The sequence below is a fragment of the Engystomops pustulosus genome, chromosome 1 (genome assembly GCF_040894005.1).
Source record: "Engystomops pustulosus chromosome 1, aEngPut4.maternal, whole genome shotgun sequence".
NCBI classification, from domain to species: Eukaryota; Metazoa; Chordata; class Amphibia; order Anura; family Leptodactylidae; genus Engystomops; species Engystomops pustulosus.
In genome coordinates, this window is record NC_092411.1 from 278,176,057 (window position 1) to 278,202,909 (window position 26,853).

General features: G+C 42.7%; 2 protein-coding genes across 3 annotated transcripts in view; one reads left to right on the forward strand and one right to left on the reverse strand.

Annotated features, from left to right (window-relative positions):
• The window catches only part of CTNNA2 (catenin alpha 2), a 1,396,423-nt gene that overhangs the window by 466,196 nt on the left and 903,374 nt on the right, over nucleotides 1-26,853 (reverse strand). The gene's annotated exons all lie outside the window — the stretch shown is intronic.
• On the forward strand, nucleotides 24,143-26,759 carry LRRTM1 (leucine rich repeat transmembrane neuronal 1). Its single transcript, XM_072126312.1, has one exon. It carries the CDS (start codon nucleotides 24,834-24,836, stop codon nucleotides 26,505-26,507), a length of 1,674 nt encoding a protein of 557 aa, XP_071982413.1. The 5' UTR covers nucleotides 24,143-24,833; the 3' UTR covers nucleotides 26,508-26,759.

Consider the following 26,853-nt stretch of genomic DNA (forward strand, 5'->3'; position numbering starts at 1 on the left):
AGATGATGACTCCTCCTGCTCCCTCCCCCTCTTCATGTGTCTGTCGGAAAGAGACACAGTGGGTGACGCCATGAGGATGAGCTGGAGCAGTGAGATAAAGGAAGTTGTGTATATATGTAGAGGGCAGCATGGTGAGAACAGGGAAAAGCAGAAGTTCTCCAAGGTGACAGTCACAGGTACGTGTCTAATGGAAGAGATGTATTGGCCAACCCCCTTAATGAGGCTGAACTGCAATACCAAGTACAGCCACAATGCAGAAAATGGCACTTTACATGATTGTAGTCTCTACAAAGAGCCATATGTCAGACCAAAACCAATTGATATTGTTGACTGATACTCATAACCAATCCTAGTGCATCAATATCTTCGAAGTGGGGGGAGGGAGTATGACAACTGTCCTGCGGTCACGGCTTTCTTAGAAGAAACGGTTGTCAATTTTTAAGCCGATTCCAAGATTAACTTGGTTGAAGGTCCAGGAATGTTTCCCTTTACCTTTAAGTGGTTTTCGGCTGATGGTTTGGGCTCACGATGGTTTTACTTCTCTGTGATTATCAGGGCTGAGAGAATAATCAGATACAGACAATCCCATCGCTATCAATTGCCCATTTGACAGGATCAGCCATGTTAATTACAAGAAGCCTAATTAATTCTAGAAGGTGTCTGTATGAGGAATGTCTAATAACGCCGTTACTGACCTCTACCCAAAACACGCAGCGCTCACACGTTACAGGTTCTGCAATGTTCAAACTCCATGTAATTCTCACAAAACAACACTTGCGTTTTTTGTATTCTTGACACTTTAGGGTTTATTCATATGTTCAGGTATTCATCAGGTATTGTTACTCTTTTGTAAAAGCAAAAGTGGATTCAAACAAAAGGAAAAGCAGAATCTTGTTTTATATTGTTTATTTATTACCAAAAAAATACATAAAAACCTGAACAAAATTTTGTGAGTGTCTATTATTTTGAACACAACAAATAATATAATACTGCTCCCTATGTACAAGACTATAACTACTATAATACTGCCCCCTATGTACAAGACTATAACTACTATAATACTGCCCCCTATGTACAGGAATATAACTACTATAATACTGCCCCCTATGTACAGGAATATAACTACCATAATACTGCCCCCTATGTACAAGACTATAACTACTATAATACTGCCCCCTATGTACAAGAATATAACTGCTATAATACTGCCCCCTATGTACAAGACTATAACTACTATAATACTGCCCCCTATGTACAAGACTATAACTACTATAATACTGCCCCCTATGTACAGGAATATAACTACTATAATACTGCCCCCTATGTACAAGGATATAACTACTATAATACTGCTCCCTATGTACAAGAATATAACTACTATAATACTGCTCCCTATGTACAAGAATATAACTACTATAACACTGCCCCCTATGTACAGGAATATAAATACTATAATACTGCCTCCTATGTACAGGAATATAACTACTATAATACTGCCCCCTATGTACAAGAATATAACTACTCTAATACTGCCCCCTATGTACATGAATATAACTACTATAATACTGCTCCCTATGTACAAGAATATAACTACTATAATACTGCCCCCTATGTACAAGAATATAACTACTATAATACTGCCCCCTATGTACAAGAATATAACTACTATAATACTGCCCCCTATGTACAAGAATATAACTACTATAATACTGCCCCCTATGTACAAGAATATAACTATTATAATACTGCCCCCTATGTACAAGAATATAACTACTATAATACTGCCCCCTATGTACAAGAATATAACTACTATAATACTGCCCCCTATGTACAGGAATATAACTACTATAATACTGCCCCCTATGTACAAGAATATAACTACTATAATACTGGCCCCTATGTACAAGAATATAACTACTATAATACTGCCCCCTATGTACAAGAATATAACTACAATAATACTGCCCCCTATGTACAAGATTATAACTACAATAATACTGCCCCCTATGTACAAGCATATAACAACTATAATACTGCCCCTATGTACAAGAATAGAACTACTATAATACTGGTTCCTATGTACAAGAATATAACTACTATAATACCGCCCCCTATGTAGAGGAATATAACTACTATAATACTGCCCCCTATGTACAAGAATAGAACTACTATAATACTGCCCCCTATGTACAAGAATAGAACTACTATAATACTGCCCCCTATGTACAAGAATATAACTACTATAATACTGCCACCCATGTACAAGAATATAACTACTATAATACTGCCCCCTATGTACAGGAATATAACTACTATAATACTGCCCCCTATGTACAAAAATATAACTACTATAATACTGCCCCCTATGTACAGGAATATAACTACTATAATACTGCCTCCTATGTACAAGAATATAAATACTATAATACTACCCCCTATGTACAAGAATATAACTACTATAATACTGCCCCCTATGTACAAGAATATAACTACTATAATACTGCCCCCTATGTACAAGAATATAACTACTATAATACTGCCCCCTATGTACAAGAATATAACTACTATAATACTGCCACCCATGTACAAGAATATAACTACTATAATACTGTCCCCTATGTACAGGAATATAACTACTATAATACTGCCCCCTATGTACAAGAATATAACTACTATAATACTGCCCCCTATGTACAGGAATATAACTACTATAATACTGCCCCCTATGTACAGGAATATAACTACTATAATACTGCCCCCTATGTACAAGAATATAACTACTATAATACTGCCCCCTATGTACAAGAATATAACTACTATAATACTGCCCCCTATGTACAGGAATATAACTACTATAATACTGCCCCCTATGTACAAGAATAGAACTACTATAATACTGCCCCCTATGTACAAGAATATAACTACTATAATACTGCCACCCATGTACAAGAATATAACTACTATAATACTGCCCCCTATGTACAAGAATATAACTACTATAATACTGCCCCCTATGTACAAGAATATAACTACTATAATACTGCCCCCTATGTACAAGAATATAACTACTATAATACTGACCCCTATGTACAAGAATATAACTACTATAATACTGACCCCTATGTACAAGAATATGAATACTATAATACTGCCCCCTATGTACAAGAATATAAATACTATAATACTGCCCCCTATGTACAAGAATATAACTACTATAATACTCCCCCCTATGTACAAGAATATAACTACTATAATACTGCCCCCTATGTACAAGAATATAACTACTATAATACTGCCACCCATGTACAAGAATATAACTACTATAATACTGTCCCCTATGTACAGGAATATAACTACTATAATACTGCCCCCTATGTACAAGAATATAACTACTATAATACTGCCCCCTATGTACAGGAATATAACTACTATAATACTGCCCCCTATGTACAAGAATATAACTACTATAATACTGCCCCCTATGTACAAGAATATAACTACTATAATACTGCCCCTATGTACAGGAATATAACTACTATAATACTGCCCCCTATGTACAGGAATATAACTACTATAATACTGCCCCTTATGTACAAGAATATAACTACTATAATACTGCCCCCTATGTACAAGAATATAATTACTATAATACTGCCCCCTATGTACAGGAATATAACTACTATAATACTGCCCCCTATGTACAGGAATATAACTACTATAATGCAAACAAGGAAAAGACAAAAATAGTGCTGATCTCGTCAGGTGTTCAGTTTGCTGTGCTCGCCTGGAGAAAATAGCCTGATCCGGTCCCCAGTAGACTTGTGCATGGAGAAATGAAAAAATCCTTCGGCACCAGCATGAGATGAGTTGCAGTAAAAAGCTTTCTCTTTATTAAAGATCCATTAAAATGTCCATAAAGATGCAGGAAAAAACATGAGATAATGTGTACACAAACAAAAAAGAGGTTACGCGTTTCGGACCATGCTGTAGCGGTCCTTACTCATACCTATAATGAACACTGGAAGTATGCTGGAATATATAGCAGGAAAGGCTCACATGACTCAAACAGACCGCCCACAGGGCCACATGACTCAAACAGACCGCCCACAGGGCCACATGACACAAACAGGCCGCCCACAGGGCCACATGACACAAACAGGCCGCCCATAGAGCCACATGACACAAACAGGCCGCCCATAGAGCCACATGACTCAAACAGGCCGCCCATAGAGCCACATGACTCAAACAGGCCGCCCATAGAGCCACATGACTCAAACAGACTGCCCACAGGGCCACATGACTCAAACAGACTGCCCACAGGGCCACATGACACAAACAGGCCGCCCATAGAGCCACATGACACAAACAGACTGCCCACAGGGCCACATGACTCAAACAGACTGCCCACAGAGCCAAATGACTCAAACAGACTGCCCACAGGGCCACATGACACAAACAGGCCGCCCATAGAGCCACATGACACAAACAGACTGCCCACAGGGCCACATGACTCAAACAGACCGCCCACAGAGCCAAATGAGTCAAACAGACCGCCCACAGAGCCACATGGTACAAACGGACCGCCCACAGAGCCACATGGTACAAACGGACCGCCCACAGAGCCACATGGTACAAACGGACCGCCCACAGAGCCACATGGTACAAACGGACCGCCCACAGGACCACATGACACAAAACAGACCGCCCATAGAGCCACATGACACAAACAGACCGCCCTCAAGTCACATGGTACAAACAAATGAGAGAGAGACAAATGAAATGTTAGTAGACATATGTTAAATCATATTTCGCATTTAGACCCAAGGGATTGCGAGTTTCCAAAGTAAGAATCCATTTGGCCTCACTCATAAATAATTTTTTGGAGCGATCACCCCCTCTCCTGTCAGCGGCAACATGATCTATGGCCATTACACGCATGTGTGAGACTGAACCTGAGTGGCAGTCCCTAAAGTGTCTGGATGCACCGCTCAGATTCCGGGTGCTAGCAATCGTTTTGGGGTTCGCTCCAGTAATGTGTTCGGACACCCGATCTTTTAATTTACGGGCGGTGCATCCAACATATTGAAGATGACACTCGGAACATTCAATAAGTTAGATCACCCAGGTGGTCTCGCAATTCATGTACCTCTGAATTTGATAGGAAGATTTGTTTGTATGGGATTTAAAAGTGTTGGTTTTTACCATGTATCTGCATATGTTGCACCTACTCCCACCACAGCAATAGCTGCCTTTGTGTGTTAACCAGGCTTTGTTCACACTTTGTGACAAGAAATAATTTGGCGATAATATGTTGCCCAGAGTGGAAGCTCGAGTGGAGACAAAGGTGACGCCTTCGCATAGAATATCTCTCAGGATGTCATTATGTTGTAATATAGGTAAGTATTTTCTGACAATCGCGGTGATCTCTTGGTATTGGTTACAGAATTTAGTACTGAAATATGGTCTGTTGGAGTATTTAGAAGCCACAGTGGGTTTGTCCAATAAGAGATCAGTGCGTGATTGAGAATCTACGATTCTTTTGGCCCGGTTACAGATGGAATTATTGTAACCCCTGGCCCGGAAGCGGGATTTCAGGTCATCACAACTAGTGTGAAAAGCTTCCATAGTGGAAGAGGCTCTTTTGGCACGGATATATTCCCCTATGGGGAGATTTCTAACTGTATGGCTGGGATGGCAACTATCAGCCCGCAACAGTGTGTTACCACTCGTTGGCTTACGAAAAAGTTTGGTGGTAACTTTATTCTGTGAAGTGTCACCTGAAAGTGCGATGTCAAGGAATGAAATGGACTCCTCCCGATGTTCAAATGTGAATGTGAGGTTAAAGTCGTTATGATTTATGTAGGTGATAAAATCGACGACTGTCTCCCGGTGTCCAGACCACACCAGGAGACAGTCGTCGATGTATCTACCGTACCATATTATAAAGGGAGCAAATGGATTTGATGCGTTAAACAAAAATTTTTCCTCCCATAGGGCCATATACAAATTGGCGAGTGAAGGGGAAAAACACGATCCCATTGGGCAACCAACACGTTGTAAATAGAAAACATTGTCAAATGTAAAAAAATTATTGGTGAGCAGAAACATGAGGACCAATACAATGTATTCCCGCAGGGGAGGTGCATAAGTACTGTAATGCTGTAAATGGTGAGCCACAGCCCTGCACGCTGGACCATGTGGAATGGATGTGTACAGGGCTGTGACATCACACGACAGCCAGGTATAGTCAGAGGACCACGTAAAATTTTGCATAGCTGAGAGTACAGATTTGCTGTCCCTGATGTATCCAGGTAAACGAGTGACAAGGGGTTGGAGGAGCCCATCGAGCCAGGAACCAAGTCTCTCAAAGAGGGAGCCAGTTCCGGAAACGATGGGACGGAAGGTGGGCGGAAAACCAACTTTATGTGTTTTAGGGAGGGCATAGAGGTGTGGGCATATAGGGTTAGATGGTAACAGATATTCCATGGTATGCTCATCAAAGATGCCCAAATGCACTCCCTCCTTAAGCAGATCTGTCATTCTCTGGGTGATGGACAGTGTAGGATCAGCATCCAGTCTATGGTAGGTATCTCCATCTTGTAACATAAGGAGTACAGAGGAACGATAAAGGTCCTTGTCCAGGACTACAACAGAGCCCCCTTTATCAGAGGGACGTATGATAACATAAGGGTTTTTCCTAATCTCAGTCAGGGCCCGTTGCTCTCCTCTTGTGAGGTTGTTGGTAGACTTGTTGCTTGTTATGTTTTTGTGAAGATCTTTCAAGTCCCTTTCGACGGCTTCCTGAAAAAGGTCCATTTCAGACGTGCGTGAATTTATAGGGTAAAATTTAGAATTCTTGCGCTGGATGGACGATGATGTATTGATCTGTTGACTATTAGGATCATCCGCCAATGGATCTTGTAAGCATATTAGATGAAAAAGTGCACATTGCTCTTTGAATTCTGTCTGGAGTTGAAACAGGTTATTTCCCAATTCATTGAGAGAGTTTGTGTCAAGAGCAACCGGTAATGTCACAGACAAGTTTTCAGTTTTCTCTGGATTGAAAAAGTGTTTCCTCACTGTCAGTGAGCGTACAAATTTATTTACATCGCATAGGGTTGTGAACAAATCCATATCTTTACTGGGAGCATAACCCAAACCCTTCGCTAAGAGAGAAAGCTGGTGATATGATAGGGTACACGCTGACAGGTTGACCACACTATGAAAATGATTTATTTTTTCTTGGTTTTCTGCGTCTGGCGTGTAACGTATTGATTTGCGTTTTTGGTAGTGTCTCCCTGCCCGCCTTGTTTTTTTGTGGTTGGTGTAGGGGCCATATCGTTTTTTGCCTGTGTATTAGAGGAGTTGCTGGGAGCTTCATCATTGTCCGATATTCCAGTGTTCACATCTGATTCATTTTCTGAGGAAGAGAAAGTGACATTGCTAGATGAACGCTTCCTGTTGGAGCGTCTTTTGATGATGGAACGTGGTCTCCTCGTTTCCTTCACATAGACACGATCTGTAATGTAATCCAAGTTATCTCGTTGAAATTTTGATTTTTTAATGTCCATAATCTGTTTCTCTTGATTGTCTAGTTGGTCCTGTATTTGTTTATTTAAAGTGGCAAATGTATCCTCGGAAACCTGTTGTTTTAGTTGTGATGTCATGTTATCAATGTTAGACTGGATAGTCTGTATGATATTGTGTTCCTGCTCTATGATTAGGGCCATTTGCTCCCTTTATAATATGGTACGGTAGATACATCGACGACTGTCTCCTGGTGTGGTCTGGACACCGGGAGACAGTCGTCGATTTTATCACCTACATAAATCATAACGACTTTAACCTCACATTCACATTTGAACATCGGGAGGAGTCCATTTCATTCCTTGACATCGCACTTTCAGGTGACACTTCACAGAATAAAGTTACCACCAAACTTTTTCGTAAGCCAACGAGTGGTAACACACTGTTGCGGGCTGATAGTTGCCATCCCAGCCATACAGTTAGAAATCTCCCCATAGGGGAATATATCCGTGCCTAAAAGAGCCTCTTCCACTATGGAAGCTTTTCACACTAGTTGTGATGACCTGAAATCCCGCTTCCGGGCCAGGGGTTACAATAATTCCATCTGTAACCGGGCCAAAAGAATCGTAGTTTCTCAATCACGCACTGATCTCTTATTGGACAAACCCACTGTGGCTTCTAAATACTCCATCAGACCATATTTCAGTACTAAATTCTGTAACCAATACCAAGAGATCACCGCGATTGTCAGAAAATACTTACCTATATTACAACATAATGACATCCTGAGAGATATTCTATGCGAAGGCGTCACCTTTGTCTCCACTCGAGCTTCCACTCTGGGCAACATATTATCGCCAAATTATTTCTTGTCACAAAGTGTGAACAAAGCCTGGTTAACACACAAAGGCAGCTATTGCTGTGGTGGGAGTAGGTGCAACATATGCAGATACATGGTAAAAACCAACACTTTTAAATCCCATACAAACAAATCTTCCTATCAAATTCAGAGGTACATGAATTGCGAGACCACCTGGGTGGTCTACCTTATTGAATGTTCCGAGTGTCATCTTCAATATGTTGGATGCACCGCCCGTAAATTAAAAGATCGGGTGTCCGAACACATTACTGGAGCGAACCCCAAAACGATTGCTAGCACCCGGAATCTGAGCGGTGCATCCAGACACTTTAGGGACTGCCACTCAGGTTCAGTCTCACACATGCGTGTAATGGCCATAGATCATGTTGCCGCTGACAGGAGAGGGGGTGATCGCTCCAAAAAATTATTTATGAGTGAGGCCAAATGGATTCTTACTTTGGAAACTCGCAATCCCTTGGGTCTAAATGCGAAATATGATTTAACATATGTCTACTAACATTTCATTTGTCTCTCTCTCATTTGTTTGTACCATGTGACTTGAGGGCGGTCTGTTTGTGTCATGTGGCTCTATGGGCGGTCTGTTTTGTGTCATGTGGTCCTGTGGGCGGTCCGTTTGTACCATGTGGCTCTGTGGGCGGTCCGTTTGTACCATGTGGCTCTGTGGGCGGTCCGTTTGTACCATGTGGCTCTGTGGGCGGTCCGTTTGTACCATGTGGCTCTGTGGGCGGTCTGTTTGAGTCATTTGGCTCTGTGGGCGGTCTGTTTGAGTCATGTGGCCCTGTGGGCAGTCTGTTTGTGTCATGTGGCTCTATGGGCGGCCTGTTTGTGTCATGTGGCCCTGTGGGCAGTCTGTTTGAGTCATTTGGCTCTGTGGGCAGTCTGTTTGAGTCATGTGGCCCTGTGGGCAGTCTGTTTGTGTCATGTGGCTCTATGGGCGGCCTGTTTGTGTCATGTGGCCCTGTGGGCAGTCTGTTTGAGTCATGTGGCCCTGTGGGCAGTCTGTTTGAGTCATGTGGCTCTATGGGCGGCCTGTTTGAGTCATGTGGCTCTATGGGCGGCCTGTTTGAGTCATGTGGCTCTATGGGCGGCCTGTTTGTGTCATGTGGCTCTATGGGCGGCCTGTTTGTGTCATGTGGCCCTGTGGGCGGCCTGTTTGTGTCATGTGGCCCTGTGGGCGGTCTGTTTGAGTCATGTGGCCCTGTGGGCGGTCTGTTTGAGTCATGTGAGCCTTTCCTGCTATATATTCCAGCATACTTCCAGTGTTCATTATAGGTATGAGTAAGGACCGCTACAGCATGGTCCGAAACGCGTAACCTCTTTTTTGTTTGTGTACACATTATCTCATGTTTTTTCCTGCATCTTTATGGACATTTTAATGGATCTTTAATAAAGAGAAAGCTTTTTACTGCAACTCATCTCATGCTGGTGCCGAAGGATTTTTTCATTTCTCCATGCACAAGTCTACTGGGGACCGGACCAGGCTATTTTCTCCAGGCGAGCACAGCTATCTGAACACCTGACGAGATCAGCGCTAAGGGTGAGCACGCACTATTTTTGTCTTTTCCTTGTTTGCATTATCGTACTTTTCTCCGGTACTAGTGCTTGCTGCTCCCCTGTTATCCACTGCCCTTTTTTTCTATTTTCAAACATTTACTTGTTTACAGTAAGCGTTTTTCTCGTCAGTTCTTCTACTCAATAATACCATAGGAATTTTCCCCATACGCAGGAAATCATTTTGTATTTTTTTTTCTTTCATTATTACTATTTTCTAATATATTGGAACCCAAGGAAGTTTACCGGAATGACACAGCAGGAAACCAGTGTTTCTAATGTTACAATGGATTTCATGAACGATCCACAGCGTCTAAGCAAGGCTATGTCTATCTTTGCCCAGCCCAACGTAACAGCTGACTCGGATTCTCAGATATGGAGTCTTAAGAGGGAGCTGGAGAAAGCCATGTCGACCCGCCTCAGGCTATGGTGGGATTCCACAACACTTCAAAATTATCTTGATAAAAAGATGATCCCCCGAGGCCTGACGATCCGTAAATTTCCTACAGCTATATACAATGATGAATTCATGACCCGTTGGAACCAATTGCTTACAGACTGCTCATTACAACTAATGGCCCTAATCATAGAGCAGGAACACAATATCATACAGACTATCCAGTCTAACATTGATAACATGACATCACAACTAAAACAACAGGTTTCCGAGGATACATTTGCCACTTTAAATAAACAAATACAGGACCAACTAGACAATCAAGAGAAACAGATTATGGACATTAAAAAATCAAAATTTCAACGAGATAACTTGGATTACATTACAGATCGTGTCTATGTGAAGGAAACGAGGAGACCACGTTCCATCATCAAAAGACGCTCCAACAGGAAGCGTTCATCTAGCAATGTCACTTTCTCTTCCTCAGAAAATGAATCAGATGTGAACACTGGAATATCGGACAATGATGAAGCTCCCAGCAACTCCTCTAATACACAGGCAAAAAACGATATGGCCCCTACACCAACCACAAAAAAACAAGGCGGGCAGGGAGACACTACCAAAAACGCAAATCAATACGTTACACGCCAGACGCAGAAAACCAAGAAAAAATAAATCATTTTCATAGTGTGGTCAACCTGTCAGCGTGTACCCTATCATATCACCAGCTTTCTCTCTTAGCGAAGGGTTTGGGTTATGCTCCCAGTAAAGATATGGATTTGTTCACAACCCTATGCGATGTAAATAAATTTGTACGCTCACTGACAGTGAGGAAACACTTTTTCAATCCAGAGAAAACTGAAAACTTGTCTGTGACATTACCGGTTGCTCTTGACACAAACTCTCTCAATGAATTGGGAAATAACCTGTTTCAACTCCAGACAGAATTCAAAGAGCAATGTGCACTTTTCCATCTAATATGCTTACAAGATCCATTGGCGGATGATCCTAATAGTCAACAGATCAATACATCATCGTCCATCCAGCGCAAGAATTCTAAATTTTACCCTATAAATTCACGCACGTCTGAAATGGACCTTTTTCAGGAAGCCGTCGAAAGGGACTTGAAAGATCTTCACAAAAACATAACAAGCAACAAGTCTACCAACAACCTCACAAGAGGAGAGCAACGGGCCCTGACTGAGATTAGGAAAAACCCTTATGTTATCATACGTCCCTCTGATAAAGGGGGCTCTGTTGTAGTCCTGGACAAGGACCTTTATCGTTCCTCTGTACTCCTTATGTTACAAGATGGAGATACCTACCATAGACTGGATGCTGATCCTACACTGTCCATCACCCAGAGAATGACAGATCTGCTTAAGGAGGGAGTGCATTTGGGCATCTTTGATGAGCATACCATGGAATATCTGTTACCATCTAACCCTATATGCCCACACCTCTATGCCCTCCCTAAAACACATAAAGTTGGTTTTCCGCCCACCTTCCGTCCCATCGTTTCCGGAACTGGCTCCCTCTTTGAGAGACTTGGTTCCTGGCTCGATGGGCTCCTCCAACCCCTTGTCACTCGTTTACCTGGATACATCAGGGACAGCAAATCTGTACTCTCAGCTATGCAAAATTTTACGTGGTCCTCTGACTATACCTGGCTGTCGTGTGATGTCACAGCCCTGTACACATCCATTCCACATGGTCCAGCGTGCAGGGCTGTGGCTCACCATTTACAGCATTACAGTACTTATGCACCTCCCCTGCGGGAATACATTGTATTGGTCCTCATGTTTCTGCTCACCAATAATTTTTTTACATTTGACAATGTTTTCTATTTACAACGTGTTGGTTGCCCAATGGGATCGTGTTTTTCCCCTTCACTCGCCAATTTGTATATGGCCCTATGGGAGGAAAAATTTTTGTTTAACGCATCAAATCCATTTGCTCCCTTTATAATATGGTACGGTAGATACATCGACGACTGTCTCCTGGTGTGGTCTGGACACCGGGAGACAGTCGTCGATTTTATCACCTACATAAATCATAACGACTTTAACCTCACATTCACATTTGAACATCGGGAGGAGTCCATTTCATTCCTTGACATCGCACTTTCAGGTGACACTTCACAGAATAAAGTTACCACCAAACTTTTTCGTAAGCCAACGAGTGGTAACACACTGTTGCGGGCTGATAGTTGCCATCCCAGCCATACAGTTAGAAATCTCCCCATAGGGGAATATATCCGTGCCAAAAGAGCCTCTTCCACTATGGAAGCTTTTCACACTAGTTGTGATGACCTGAAATCCCGCTTCCGGGCCAGGGGTTACAATAATTCCATCTGTAACCGGGCCAAAAGAATCGTAGATTCTCAATCACGCACTGATCTCTTATTGGACAAACCCACTGTGGCTTCTAAATACTCCAACAGACCATATTTCAGTACTAAATTCTGTAACCAATACCAAGAGATCACCGCGATTGTCAGAAAATACTTACCTATATTACAACATAATGACATCCTGAGAGATATTCTATGCGAAGGCGTCACCTTTGTCTCCACTCGAGCTTCCACTCTGGGCAACATATTATCGCCAAATTATTTCTTGTCACAAAGTGTGAACAAAGCCTGGTTAACACACAAAGGCAGCTATTGCTGTGGTGGGAGTAGGTGCAACATATGCAGATACATGGTAAAAACCAACACTTTTAAATCCCATACAAACAAATCTTCCTATCAAATTCAGAGGTACATGAATTGCGAGACCACCTGGGTGATCTAACTTATTGAATGTTCCGAGTGTCATCTTCAATATGTTGGATGCACCGCCCGTAAATTAAAAGATCGGGTGTCCGAACACATTACTGGAGCGAACCCCAAAACGATTGCTAGCACCCGGAATCTGAGCGGTGCATCCAGACACTTTAGGGACTGCCACTCAGGTTCAGTCTCACACATGCGTGTAATGGCCATAGATCATGTTGCCGCTGACAGGAGAGGGGGTGATCGCCCCAAAAAATTATTTATGAGTGAGGCCAAATGGATTCTTACTTTGGAAACTCGCAATCCCTTGGGTCTAAATGCGAAATATGATTTAACATATGTCTACTAACATTTCATTTGTCTCTCTCTCATTTGTTTGTACCATGTGACTTGAGGGCGGTCTGTTTGTGTCATGTGGCTCTATGGGCGGTCTGTTTTGTGTCATGTGGTCCTGTGGGCGGTCCGTTTGTACCATGTGGCTCTGTGGGCGGTCCGTTTGTACCATGTGGCTCTGTGGGCGGTCCGTTTGTACCATGTGGCTCTGTGGGCGGTCCGTTTGTACCATGTGGCTCTGTGGGCGGTCTGTTTGACTCATTTGGCTCTGTGGGCGGTCTGTTTGAGTCATGTGGCCCTGTGGGCAGTCTGTTTGTGTCATGTGGCTCTATGGGCGGCCTGTTTGTGTCATGTGGCCCTGTGGGCAGTCTGTTTGAGTCATTTGGCTCTGTGGGCAGTCTGTTTGAGTCATGTGGCCCTGTGGGCAGTCTGTTTGTGTCATGTGGCTCTATGGGCGGCCTGTTTGTGTCATGTGGCCCTGTGGGCAGTCTGTTTGAGTCATGTGGCCCTGTGGGCAGTCTGTTTGAGTCATGTGGCTCTATGGGCGGCCTGTTTGAGTCATGTGGCTCTATGGGCGGCCTGTTTGAGTCATGTGGCTCTATGGGCGGCCTGTTTGTGTCATGTGGCTCTATGGGCGGCCTGTTTGTGTCATGTGGCCCTGTGGGCGGCCTGTTTGTGTCATGTGGCCCTGTGGGCGGTCTGTTTGAGTCATGTGGCCCTGTGGGCGGTCTGTTTGAGTCATGTGAGCCTTTCCTGCTATATATTCCAGCATACTTCCAGTGTTCATTATAGGTATGAGTAAGGACCGCTACAGCATGGTCCGAAACGCGTAACCTCTTTTTTGTTTGTGTACACATTATCTCATGTTTTTTCCTGCATCTTTATGGACATTTTAATGGATCTTTAATAAAGAGAAAGCTTTTTACTGCAACTCATCTCATGCTGGTGCCGAAGGATTTTTTCATTTCTCCATAACTACTATAATACTGCCCCTATGTACAAGAATATAACTACTATAATACTACCCCTATGTACAGGGATATAACTACTATAATACTGCCCCCTATGTACAAGAATATAACTACTATAATACTGCCTCCTATGTACAAGAATATAACTACTATAATACTGCCCCCTATGTACAAGATTATAACTACTATAATACTGCCCCCTATGTACAAGAATATAACTACTATAATACTGCCCCCTATGTACAAGAATATAACTACTATAATACTGCCCCCTATGTACAAGAATATAACTACTATAATACTGCCCCTATGTACAGGAATATAACTACTATAATACTGCCCCCTATGTACAAGAATATAACTACTATAATACTGCCCCCTATGTACAAGAATATAACTACTATAATACTGCCCCTATGTACAGGAATATAACTACTATAATACTGCCCCCTATGTACAAGAATATAACTACTATAATACTGCTCCCTATGTACAAGAATATAACTACTATAATACTGCCCCCTATGTACAGGAATATAACTACTATAATACTACCCCCTATGTACAAGAATATAACTACTATAATACTGCCCCCTATGTACAAGAATATAACTACTATAATACTGCCCCCTATGTACAGGAATATAACTACTATAATACTGCCCCCCATGTACAAGAATATAACTACTATAATACTGCCCCCTATATACAAGAATATAACTACTATAATACTGCCCCTATGTACAAGAATATAACTACTATAATACTGCCCCTATGTACAAGAATATAACTACTATAATACTGCCCCCTATGTACAAGAATATAACTACTATAATACTGCCCCCTATGTACAAGAATATAACTACTATAATACTGCCCCCTATGTACAGGAATATAACTACTATAATACTGTCCCCTATGTACAAGAATATAACTACTATAATACTGCCCCCTATGTACAAGAATATAACTACTATAACACAATGTAAAGTAGAAGTTTCTATGGTTTGGGTGCATCCTATCACCTTCCCAGTCATGTTTTCCTTGGACTGAATCCGTCTATGACTTAATAGCAGTTCTTGGAATAGTTCTATACCGCCATGTGTTTGCACTGAATAATACCGCAGCAGAGTTTTTCTTCCTTCTTATAAAAGAGCATATTGTGTGACAGTTTTCCTTTCCATTTCAATGACAAACTTGATCTGAGACAAAGTCATCTGTTCGCCGAGTCTGCCAGACAGATCAGTCGTATTTTTTGTTTGCTGCTATGAGGGTGTTATGTGGAATTTCTCGAGTCTTGGGGCTGATTACACAACGGTGATTAAGGACGGTCTTCATTATAACATGCAAAATGGCCCCCGTGTAACAGGGTGAGGGCTGGAGGAGGATGAGAAGGGACGCAGCCTGTCAGCAGAGCAGAGTATTGATCAGTACATCCTCACCCTGTGTTTACTGATCTCTGTGAAGCCCTGGAGTTCCATTGCAGGGGTCCGGGGGTCCGGGTGTCTACAGAATGTTCCCTACTAATTACTTATTACTATCCAGATATGCACAGGACACATCCTGATATCACTGATGTGCTCCTAAGCCATGAGGACGCCCACCACATCGGGGGAGGAATATGTCTTGCTAAGGGTAAGGTCTTCAAAGTAGTTCCAAAAAGGAAACTGTCAGCAGGCTGGACCATGTAGACTAAAGACAGTGTCAGGTGTTGTAATGGGGGGATGAGTAACTTTGCAGTGAAAAAATTATGAAAAATTGATTTATTAAAATTACGGATTGTAACTTCCGTAAGGGCAACGGGGCTTTACTATCAGCTCTCTACACTGATCTTGTTCAGGGGCGTAACTACAGTTGTAGTAGCCACTATGGGGCCCACAGTGTGAGGGGGCCTCGTCATTTGGGGTATTGTGTGTGTATTGGGTGTATGATGATGTATGTGTGTGTATATGTGATGTGTATATGCTTTATATCTGAACGTGGTATTGTAAGTATGTGTATATTTGCTGTGTGTGTATATGTGATGTATATATGCTGTGTATCTGTAGATGGTATTATATGTATGTGTATAATTACTGTGTGTGTATATGTGATGTGTTTATGTTGTGTATCTGTGCATGGTTTTGTATGTATATGTATATTTGTTGAGTGTATATGTGATTTGTATATGCTGTATACCTGTGCTTGTTTTTGTATTTATGTGTATATTTGCTGTCTGTGTATATGTGATGTATATATGCTGTGTATCTGTAGATGGTACTATGTGTGATGTGTATCTGCTGTGTGTGTATATGTGATGTGTATATGCTGTGTATCTGTAGATGGTATTGTATGTATGTGTATATTTGTTGTGTGTATATGTAATGTATACATGCTGTGTATCTGTAGATGGTATTATATGTATGTGTATATTTGTTGTGCATATATGTGATGTGTATATGCTGTATGTGTTATGTGTATCCTCTTTGTATGTTTATGCTGTATGTGTGTATATGTGATGTGTATATGCTGTATGTGTATGTGTTGTGTGTATCCTCTATGTATGTTTATGATGTATGTGTGTATATGGTGTGCCTATGCTGTATGTCTATATACTGTATATATAAGTATATTAATGTGTGTTTTTCTCATATTTTTTCTGTACCAGGGGTGCTTCAGCAGTGACTCAAAGGAGAGGGGCATTTGAAGCAGTACAATACAGAGAGCACAGCAGTGTGAGGAAATGTCTTCAGAGAGAAGTTACAGTTGAAGAATACCTTAGAATCTTTTCTTAAAAGGATCACTCCAGTTACAGCTAATTCATTGAGTAATACACGGTGCACGATCTGAAGGGAGGAGCCTGACCCATATTCATTTTATCCCTAGGGTCAAGCTCCACCCTTCAGACCCTACACAAAGTATCATTCAATGAATCAGCTGTGACTGGAGTGTTCTTTTAATTGATCTCTGATCTTCTTGGTTAGGTGACATGGTCTTGACTTGACATGTGACTTCTGCGACCAATCACTGGCTATAGTGATGATGCACTTACACTGCTGATTGGCTTCAGTGGTCACCTGTCTTTTATGATACAATGTAATTCAATCAGGAAGAGAAGAGATTGGTGGCGGGAAATGATCGGTACTAGAGTGATATGGTGAGTGGGATGGTGATGATTGATCCATTTGTTACCATTAAAATATCATCATGGTGGACATTCCCTTTACTGTGATAATGTGTTCTCTATACTGACAACAAATCATGTGAGTATGGAAGAAGAGGACAACAACAATCCAATCCTATTGATCTGTTTCACGGGTTATTCTAATTATTGTTGGTGTTGACCTCCTTAGTCTTCTCATTTTTGGTGGATGTTGACCTCCTTGGCTGTCACTCTTTTTGGTTGGTGTTGATATTCTTACTCATTACTGTTTGAGTTGGTGTTGACCTCCGTAGTTGTCACTTTTTTGGTTTATGTGGAGCTACTTGGTTGTCACAGCTTCACTTGGTGTTGACCTCCTCGTTACCTTTTTGGTTGGTGTTGATCTTCGTAATCATCACTTTTTTGGTTGATGTTGACCTCCTTGGTTGTCACTTTTTTTGGTTAGTGTTGATATTCTTAGTCGTTACTGTTTGAGTTGTTGTTGACCTCCTTGGTGGTCACTTTTTTGGTTGGTATTGATCTCCTTAGTTGTCCCTTTTGTGGTTTATGTGGAGCTACTTGGTTGTCACAGCTTCAGTTGGTGTTGACCTCCTTGTTACTTTTTTGGTTGGTGTTGATCTTCGTATTCGTCACTTTTTTGGTTGATGTTGAGCTCCTTGGTTTTTTTGTTGGCGTTGACTTTCTAGGTCACCACTTTTGATGCTGACCTTCTCACTTGTTATTTATTTGGTTGGTGTTGACTTACTTTGTCGTTACTGTTTTAGTTGGTGTTGACCTCCTTGGTTGTCACTTTTTTGGTTGGTGTTGACTTTCTAGGTCACCAATTTTAAAGCTGACCTTCTCACTTGTTATTTTTTTGGTTGGTGTTGTCTTACTTTGTCGTTACTGTTTTAGTTGGTGTTGACCTCCTTGGTTGTCACTTTTTTGGTTGGTGTTGACTTTCTAGGTCACCAATTTTAAAGCTGACCTTCTCACTTGTTATTTTTTTGGTTGGTGTTGTCTTACTTTGTCGTTACTGTTTTAGTTGGTGTTGACCTCCTTGGTTGTTACTTTTTAGCTTAGTGTTGACCTCCTTAGTCTTCACTTTTTTGGTTGGTGTTGACCTCCGTCGTTGTCACAGTTGCAGTTGGTGTTTTTGTGTTAAGCTGGGAATGTTGTCTACTGTATATTGCATTATATTTATACATATACACAAAATTAGATACATTCATATACACTTCATACAGACATATTATACAGACACAATGCTTAAACATTTAGAGATATTACCCATGGAAATGTACTGCACAAACAAAAAAAAATACTTATAAAAAATATATACTCATATATACTCATATATACAGATATTAAACCCTCAAATACATCATCTCATACTCATACAGATATAATACCCACACACACATCCTCTCATACACATATATAATATAAATATAATACCTGCACTCATCCTCTCATACACACACAATGTTGCAGCATCTCTCCCCTCATCATACAGTGAGTGGCGAAGCTTCTGTGAACCTTCCAGTCCTGCAGTGACTACTTTTATTCCTGCTTTGTGATCACCCTGCACAGGATGGGTGCCAGAGCTGTGTGCATGAAGGGTGCCGGAGCTGTATACAGGACGGGTGCCAGAGCTGTGTGCATGAGGGGTGTCGGAGCTGTGCACAGGAGGGGTGCCGGAGCTGTGTGCATGAGGGGTGCCGGAGCTGTGTGCATGAAGGGTGCCAGAGCTGTATACAGGACGGGTGCCAGAGCTGTGTGCATGAGGGGTGCAAGAGCTGTGTGCATGAGGGGTGCCAGAGCTGTGTGCATGAGGGGTGCTAGAGCTGTGTGCAGGAGGGGTGCCGTAGCTGTGCACAGGAGGGGTGCTGGAGCTGTGTGCTGGAGGGATGCCGGAGCTATGTGCAGGAGATGCCGGAGCTGTGCATAGGAGGGGTGCCGGAGCTGTGTGCATGAGGGGTGCCAGAGCTGTGCACAGGAGGGGTGCCGGAGCTGTGTGCATGAGGGGTGCCGGAGCTGTGTGCATGAGGGGTGCCGGAGCAGTGTGCAGGAGGGATGCCGGAGCTGTGTGCATGAGGGGTGCCAGAGCTGTGTGCATAAGGGGTGCCGGAGCTGTGTGCAGGAGGGGTGCAGGAGCTGTGTGCAGGAGGGGTGCCAGAGTTGTGTGCATGAGGGGTGCTAGAGCTGTGCGCAGGAGGGGTGCTAGAGCTGTGCGCAGGAGGGGTGCCCGAGCTGTGCGCAGGAGGGGTGCTGGGCTGGGGGGAGGCTGCTGCACTCTTCCTGAATCCAACTTCCCTTTCACTAGAGCTGGACCCTGGAGATGTACACAGTAGTGCCCACCCTTCTGCCACCACTCCTGCTTCTTCTCCCATCTTATTATTATATGAACATCAGAGGATTAGCAGCCAGTGCCAGGCACATGATGACACAGAAGCATCTAATAATACTCACACCTCAAACACTGCTACATCTGTACATGATCCTGCCACCTCTGCTACATCTGTACATTATCCTGCCACCACTGCTACATCTGTACATTATCCTGCCACCACTGCCATATCTTTACATTATCCTCCCAGTACTGCTACATCTGTACATGATCCTACCACCACTACTACATCTGTACATTATCCTCCCACCACTGCTACATCTGTACATTATCCTCCTACCACTGCTACATCTGTACATTATCCTGCCACCACTGCTACATCTGTACATTATCCTGCCACCACTGCCATATCTGTACATTATCCTGCCACCACTGCTACATCTGTACATTATCCTGCCACCACTGCTACATCTGTACATTATCCTGCCACCACTGCCATATCTTTACATTATCCTCCCAGTACTGCTACATCTGTACATGATCCTACCACCACTACTACATCTGTACATTATCCTCCCACCACTGCTACATCTGTACATTATCCTCCTACCACTGCTACATCTGTACATTATCCTACCACCACTACTACATCTGTACATGATCCTGCCACCACTGCTACATCTGTACATTATCCTGCCACCACTGCCATATCTTTACATTATCCTCCCAGTACTGCTACATCTGTACATGATCCTACCACCACTACTACATCTGTACATTATCCTCCCACCACTGCTACATCTGTACATTATCCTCCTACCACTGCTACATCTGTACATTATCCTGCCACCACTGCTACATCTGTACATTATCCTGCCACCACTGCTACATCTGTACATTATCCTGCCACCACTGCCATATCTTTACATTATCCTCCCAGTACTGCTACATCTGTACATGATCCTACCACCACTACTACATCTGTACATTATCCTCCCACCACTGCTACATCTGTACATTATCCTCCTACCACTGCTACATCTGTACATTATCCTACCACCACTACTACATCTGTACATGATCCTGCCACCACTGCTACATCTGTACATTATCCTGCCACCACTGCTACATCTGTACATTATCCTGCCACCACTGCTACATCTGTACATTATCCTTCCAGCACTGCTACATCTGTACATTATCCTCCTAGCACTGCTACATCTGTACATTATCCTCCCACCACTGCTACATCTGTACATTATCCTCCCAGCACTGCTACATCTGTACATTATCCTCCCAGCACTGCTACATCTGTACATTATCCTGCCACCACTACTACATCTGTACATTATCCTGCCACCACTGCTACATCTGTACATTATCCTGCCACCACTGCCATATCTTTACATTATCCTCCCAGTACTGCTACATCTGTACATGATCCTACCACCACTACTACATCTGTACATTATCCTCCCACCACTGCTACATCTGTACATTATCCTCCTACCACTGCTACATCTGTACATTATCCTGCCACCACTGCCATATCTTTACATTATCCTCCCAGTACTGCTACATCTGTACATGATCCTACCACCACTACTACATCTGTACATTATCCTGCCACCACTGCTACATCTGTACATGATCCTGCCACCACTGCTACATCTGTACATGATCCTGCCACCACTGCTACATCTGTACATTATCCTGCCACCACTGCTACATCTGTACATTATCCTGCCACCACTGCTACATCTGTACATTATCCTGCCACCACTGCTACATCTGTACATTATCCTTCCAGCACTGCTACATCTGTACATTATCCTCCTAGCACTGCTACATCTGTACATTATCCTCCCACCACTGCTACATCTGTACATTATCCTCCCAGCACTGCTACATCTGTACATTATCCTCCCAGCACTGCTACATCTGTACATTATCCTGCCACCACTGCTACATCTGTACATTATCCTACCACCACTACTACATCTGTACATTATCCTGCCACCACTACTACATCTGTACATTATCCTCCCACCACTGCTACATCTATACACATCCTCTACTGTATCTGTACATAACCACCACTGCTACATCTATACACATCCTCTACTGCATCTGTACATAACCACCTCTGCTACATCTATACACATCCTCTACTGCATCTGTACATAACCACCTCTGCTACATCTATACACATCCTCTACTGCATCTGTACATAACCACCACTGCTACATCTATACACATCCTCTACTGCATCTGTACATACCCACCTCTGCTACATCTATACACATCCTCTACTGCATCTGTACATAACCACCACTGCTACATCTATACACATCCTCTACTGCATCTGTACATAACCACCTCTGCTACATCTATACACATCCTCTACTGCATCTGTACATAACCACCTCTGCTACATCTATACACATCCTCTACTGCATCTGTACATAACCACCACTGCTACATCTATACACATCCTCTACTGCATCTGTACATACCCACCTCTGCTACATCTATACACATCCTCTACTACATCTGTACATAACCACCACTGCTACATCTATACACATCCTCTACTGCATCTGTACATAGCCACCACTGCTACATCTATACACATCCTCTACTGCATCTGTACATAACCACCACTGCTACATCTATACACATCCTCTACTGTATCTGTACATAACCACCTCTGCTACATCTATACACATCCTCTACTGCATCTGTACATAACCACCTCTGCTACACCTATACACATCCTCTACTGCATCTGTACATAACCACCTCTGCTACATCTATACACATCCTCTACTGCATCTGTACATAACCACCACTGCTACATCTATACACATCCTCTACTGCATCTGTACATAACCACCTCTGCTACATCTATACACATCCTCTACTGCATCTGTACATAACCACCTCTGCTACATCTATACACATCCTCTACTGCATCTGTACATAACCACCTCTGCTACATCTATACACATCCTCTACTGCATCTGTACATAACCACCTCTGCTACATCTATAATACTCTGTTGCATGTTTACAGCAGTGCAAGTATTAACAAATCTCAAGTTCTACTAATATCTATATATATATTTAGTGCTTTTGGTAGAAGAAATAAATATAGAGAAATATATTAGCTACATTATAGATCAATGGAAAATAAATAAATAGATGAATTGAAAATAGATAGAAGATAGATTTTAGATAGAAAAGGATAGAGTTTGAAAAAAATACGAAATCCATCAATAAACAGATCAAGAAGGATGTAGAGATTTGTATGGGGCACATGTATTTCTCCATTTATATATATATACAAAGGTAATGAATAAAAATATAATTCTATAATGATTCTATACTTTGTTGAGTTGTCTCTTTTCTATCTGTTATATATAACCTCTATCTAGTTACTATCAATCTACTACTAAGCTATCACATATCTATTTGTCTATCTGTCCAGTATGGATCTATCATCTATCCAGTATTTATCACATATCTATTTATAGATCTATCCAGCATCTATTTATCTATCCATCCATCCATCCATCCATCCAGTATCTATTTATCCAGTATCAGTGTATTCAGTATCTATCTATCCATCCATCCATTCAGTATCTATTTATCCAGTATCAATCTATCCAGTATCTATCTATCTATCAATCTATCCAGTATCTATCTATCTATCCATCCAGAATCTATTTATCCAGTATCAGTGTATACAGTATCTATCCATCCAGTACCTAGTTATCACAAATCTATTTATCTATCCATCCAACTATGTATCTATAATATATACATATATGTGTGTTATCTGCCTATCCAGTATCTATATATATCCATTTAGTAGCTATGTATCATCTATCTATTTATTTATCTATTCATTCAGCATCTATGTATCATCTATCCATCTATCAATCTATTCAGCATCTATGTATCATCTATCTATCTATCAATAGAAACAATCTCCAATATTCTGGAATAATACCAACACAGTCCCCTCTCTCCATGACACAGACCCCTCCATCCACCATCCTCTGCTCCCCCATGACACAAAACAAGCAAAGAAATTAAAAAAAAAAAGAAAATCACAAAACCCTAAGAAATAAGAGAGAGAAGAGAAGAGTCGGGTCCTTGCTCCTGTGCAGTGGAGGCAGAAGCTGGGAGTCTTCTCCATGTCATCCTCCAGGACCATCTATTACTTTAGTGGTGGAGTAAAGTGTTGGTGTAATGCCCACCCCCTTGCATCTGCCCATGTGTGAGCAGCTCAGTGCTGGTGTACAGTCATGACTAGCTGACAGCACTGCTGCCTCTGCTGCCTGCATCTCCTGCCTCAGCTCTGCCAATGCCTCAGCTCCAGCACTGACCTGCAAGGAGAATTATTATTTTTTTGTTGTTGTTGTTGTTGTTGGGGTGGATTTTAATAGATCTTCTCAGAGGATGGACCTTCAGCAGTCTCCACATCTCCTGCTCGGATCCTTATTAAGCAAAGACTTTGCAGCTCCTTCCACGATCTTAACATAAGAAGGAGGAAAGATCCATCCAGATCCTGGAAGGTCCTTACAAGTCAGCTCCAAAAAAAAAGGTAACTGGACCCCCCCTCCATCCCTGCCCCCCCCCCCCCCTGTCTCCTATTGAGAAGCAGCATAGGGGGGCATTGTAAGGCTGCCAGCATTGAGCCTGTGATTCCCAGCACAGAGGGGGCCATTTAGACCTGCAACACAAAGAAGGCTGAATGGAGCTGGAGGAGAAGGGGGGCTGAGACACTTTATTTTTTGATTCAAAATAAAAAAATATATATATTTTTTTTAAATGATCTTTTTTTTTTTCTATTATTCTATACATCGTTTTTTACCATCATGAGACAAGCCGACACCCCTAGCCCTAGGAGTGGACTGTAGATGCTGCATGTGCCCCCCTCTGCCACCTGTATGCCATGTATTTCATTGCACTATGATGTAGACACTGGCACCGACTTCAATGGACATTCTGCAGAAATATTGGAACCGTGTTTGCTAATGGATTTCCTTCTCATTGGTCTCTGTCTACACTGGATGTTGAGAAAGCCCCCGGGGGTGGTCCTGGGCATGTTCCTGGAGATGCTTCCCCTGGTGAGTAGCGGCTGCCCGCGCGTCTGTCGCTGCGACAACAGATTCTTGTACTGCGAGTCGCAGAATTTGACGGAGCTGCCGGGCAACCTGTCGGGGGTGATGGGCTTGTCCCTGCGGTACAACAGCCTGGGCGATCTGCAGGATGGACAGTTCACGGGGTTAATGCAGCTGACCTGGCTCTACCTGGATCACAACCACATAGACGCAGTGGAGGTCAATGCCTTCCAGAAGCTGCGTCGGGTCAAAGAACTCACCCTGAGCTCTAATAAAATCACCCACCTGGCCAACCACACCTTCAGACCCCTGCCAAACCTCCGCAGTCTGGATCTATCCAACAACAACATCCAAGGCTTGGCCCCGGACCTCTTCCATGGTCTGCGCAAGTTGAGCAGCCTCCAGATGCGACATAACGCCATCAAGTTTGTCCCAGTGAGGATCTTCCAGGACTGTCGTAGTCTGGAGTTCCTGGACTTGGGATACAACCAGCTTAAGAGCTTGGCCCGGAACTCCTTTGCAGGTTTGTTAAAACTTGCTGAGCTCCACCTGGAGCACAATGACTTGGTCAAGGTGAATTTAGCTCATTTCCCCCGACTACTGTCTTTGCAGTCGCTCTTTATGAGGAAGAATAAAGTGACTATTGTAGTGAACTCTTTAGACTGGGTGTGGAAATTAACTAAGATGGACCTCTCTGGCAATGAGATTGAGTACATTGAACCTCACGTTTTTGAAAGTGTACCTCATCTGGAGTCCCTTCTTCTGGACTCCAACCGCTTGACCTACATTGATTCTAGAATCTTGAATTCTTGGAAATCTCTCACCAGCATTACCCTGGCTGGGAACAGCTGGGACTGTGGACGGAATGTGTGTGCCTTGGCCTCCTGGCTGAGCAACTTCAAGGGTAGGTATGATGGCAACATGCTCTGTACCACCCCTGAGTATGCCCAAGGAGAGGACCTTCTGGATGCTGTCTATGCTTTCCACTTGTGTGAGGACCCTGCAGATCCCACCAGTGCTAATGCCATCTCCACAGCTTTCAACCACAGTAATGCCCACAGCAGTGCCACCATCACCACCACCACCTATGATGTGCAGGATACCGAGGGGGAGAAGACCACAGACAACCTGATGGCCACCATGCCCAGCGAGCACCCTGAGAACACTGTCCAGATCCACAAGGTGGTGACAGGGACCATGGCTTTGATTTTCTCCTTCCTCATTGTGGTTTTGATGTTGTATGTATCTTGGAAGTGTTTCCCTGCCAGTCTCAGACAGCTGAGGCAATGCTTTGTGACACAACGCAGGAAGCAGAAGCAGAAACAGACTATGCATCAAATGGCTGCAATGTCTGCCCAGGAATACTATGTGGACTACAAACCCAACCACATTGAGGGGGCTTTGGTCATCATCAATGAGTATGGCTCTTGTTCCTGTCACCAGCAGCCGGCCAGGGAGTGCGAGGTGTGATCTTACCTGTCCACTGGGAATATAACAATGTAACCAAATAACAATGGCAGATGGACAACAATCTTGGAAAGGAGGTGGTGGGGGGTTGGGGGCATCCTTCTATTTTCTGATACACTCCCTGGCACTGGGATCTTATCTGGAAAGACTTGACATTTTAGCTTTATTGTGTCTTAAAAAAAAAAACATAAACAAAAAAACAAAAACCTTTTCAGGACAATGAGATGTAAACAAACAAAACAAAACAAAACAAAACAAAAATAATGGGTTCTGATGGTACGAGAAGATGTGTCTATATTCAGGAGAGTGTAATATGAGGTACCAACGTTGATTTCTTCTTTTTTTTTTT

Bases quoted from the DNA above. Each gene is read 5' to 3' on its own strand.
- LRRTM1 (XM_072126312.1), top strand. From the start codon at position 24,834: ATGCTGCATGTGCCCCCCTCTGCCACCTGTATGCCATGTATTTCATTG.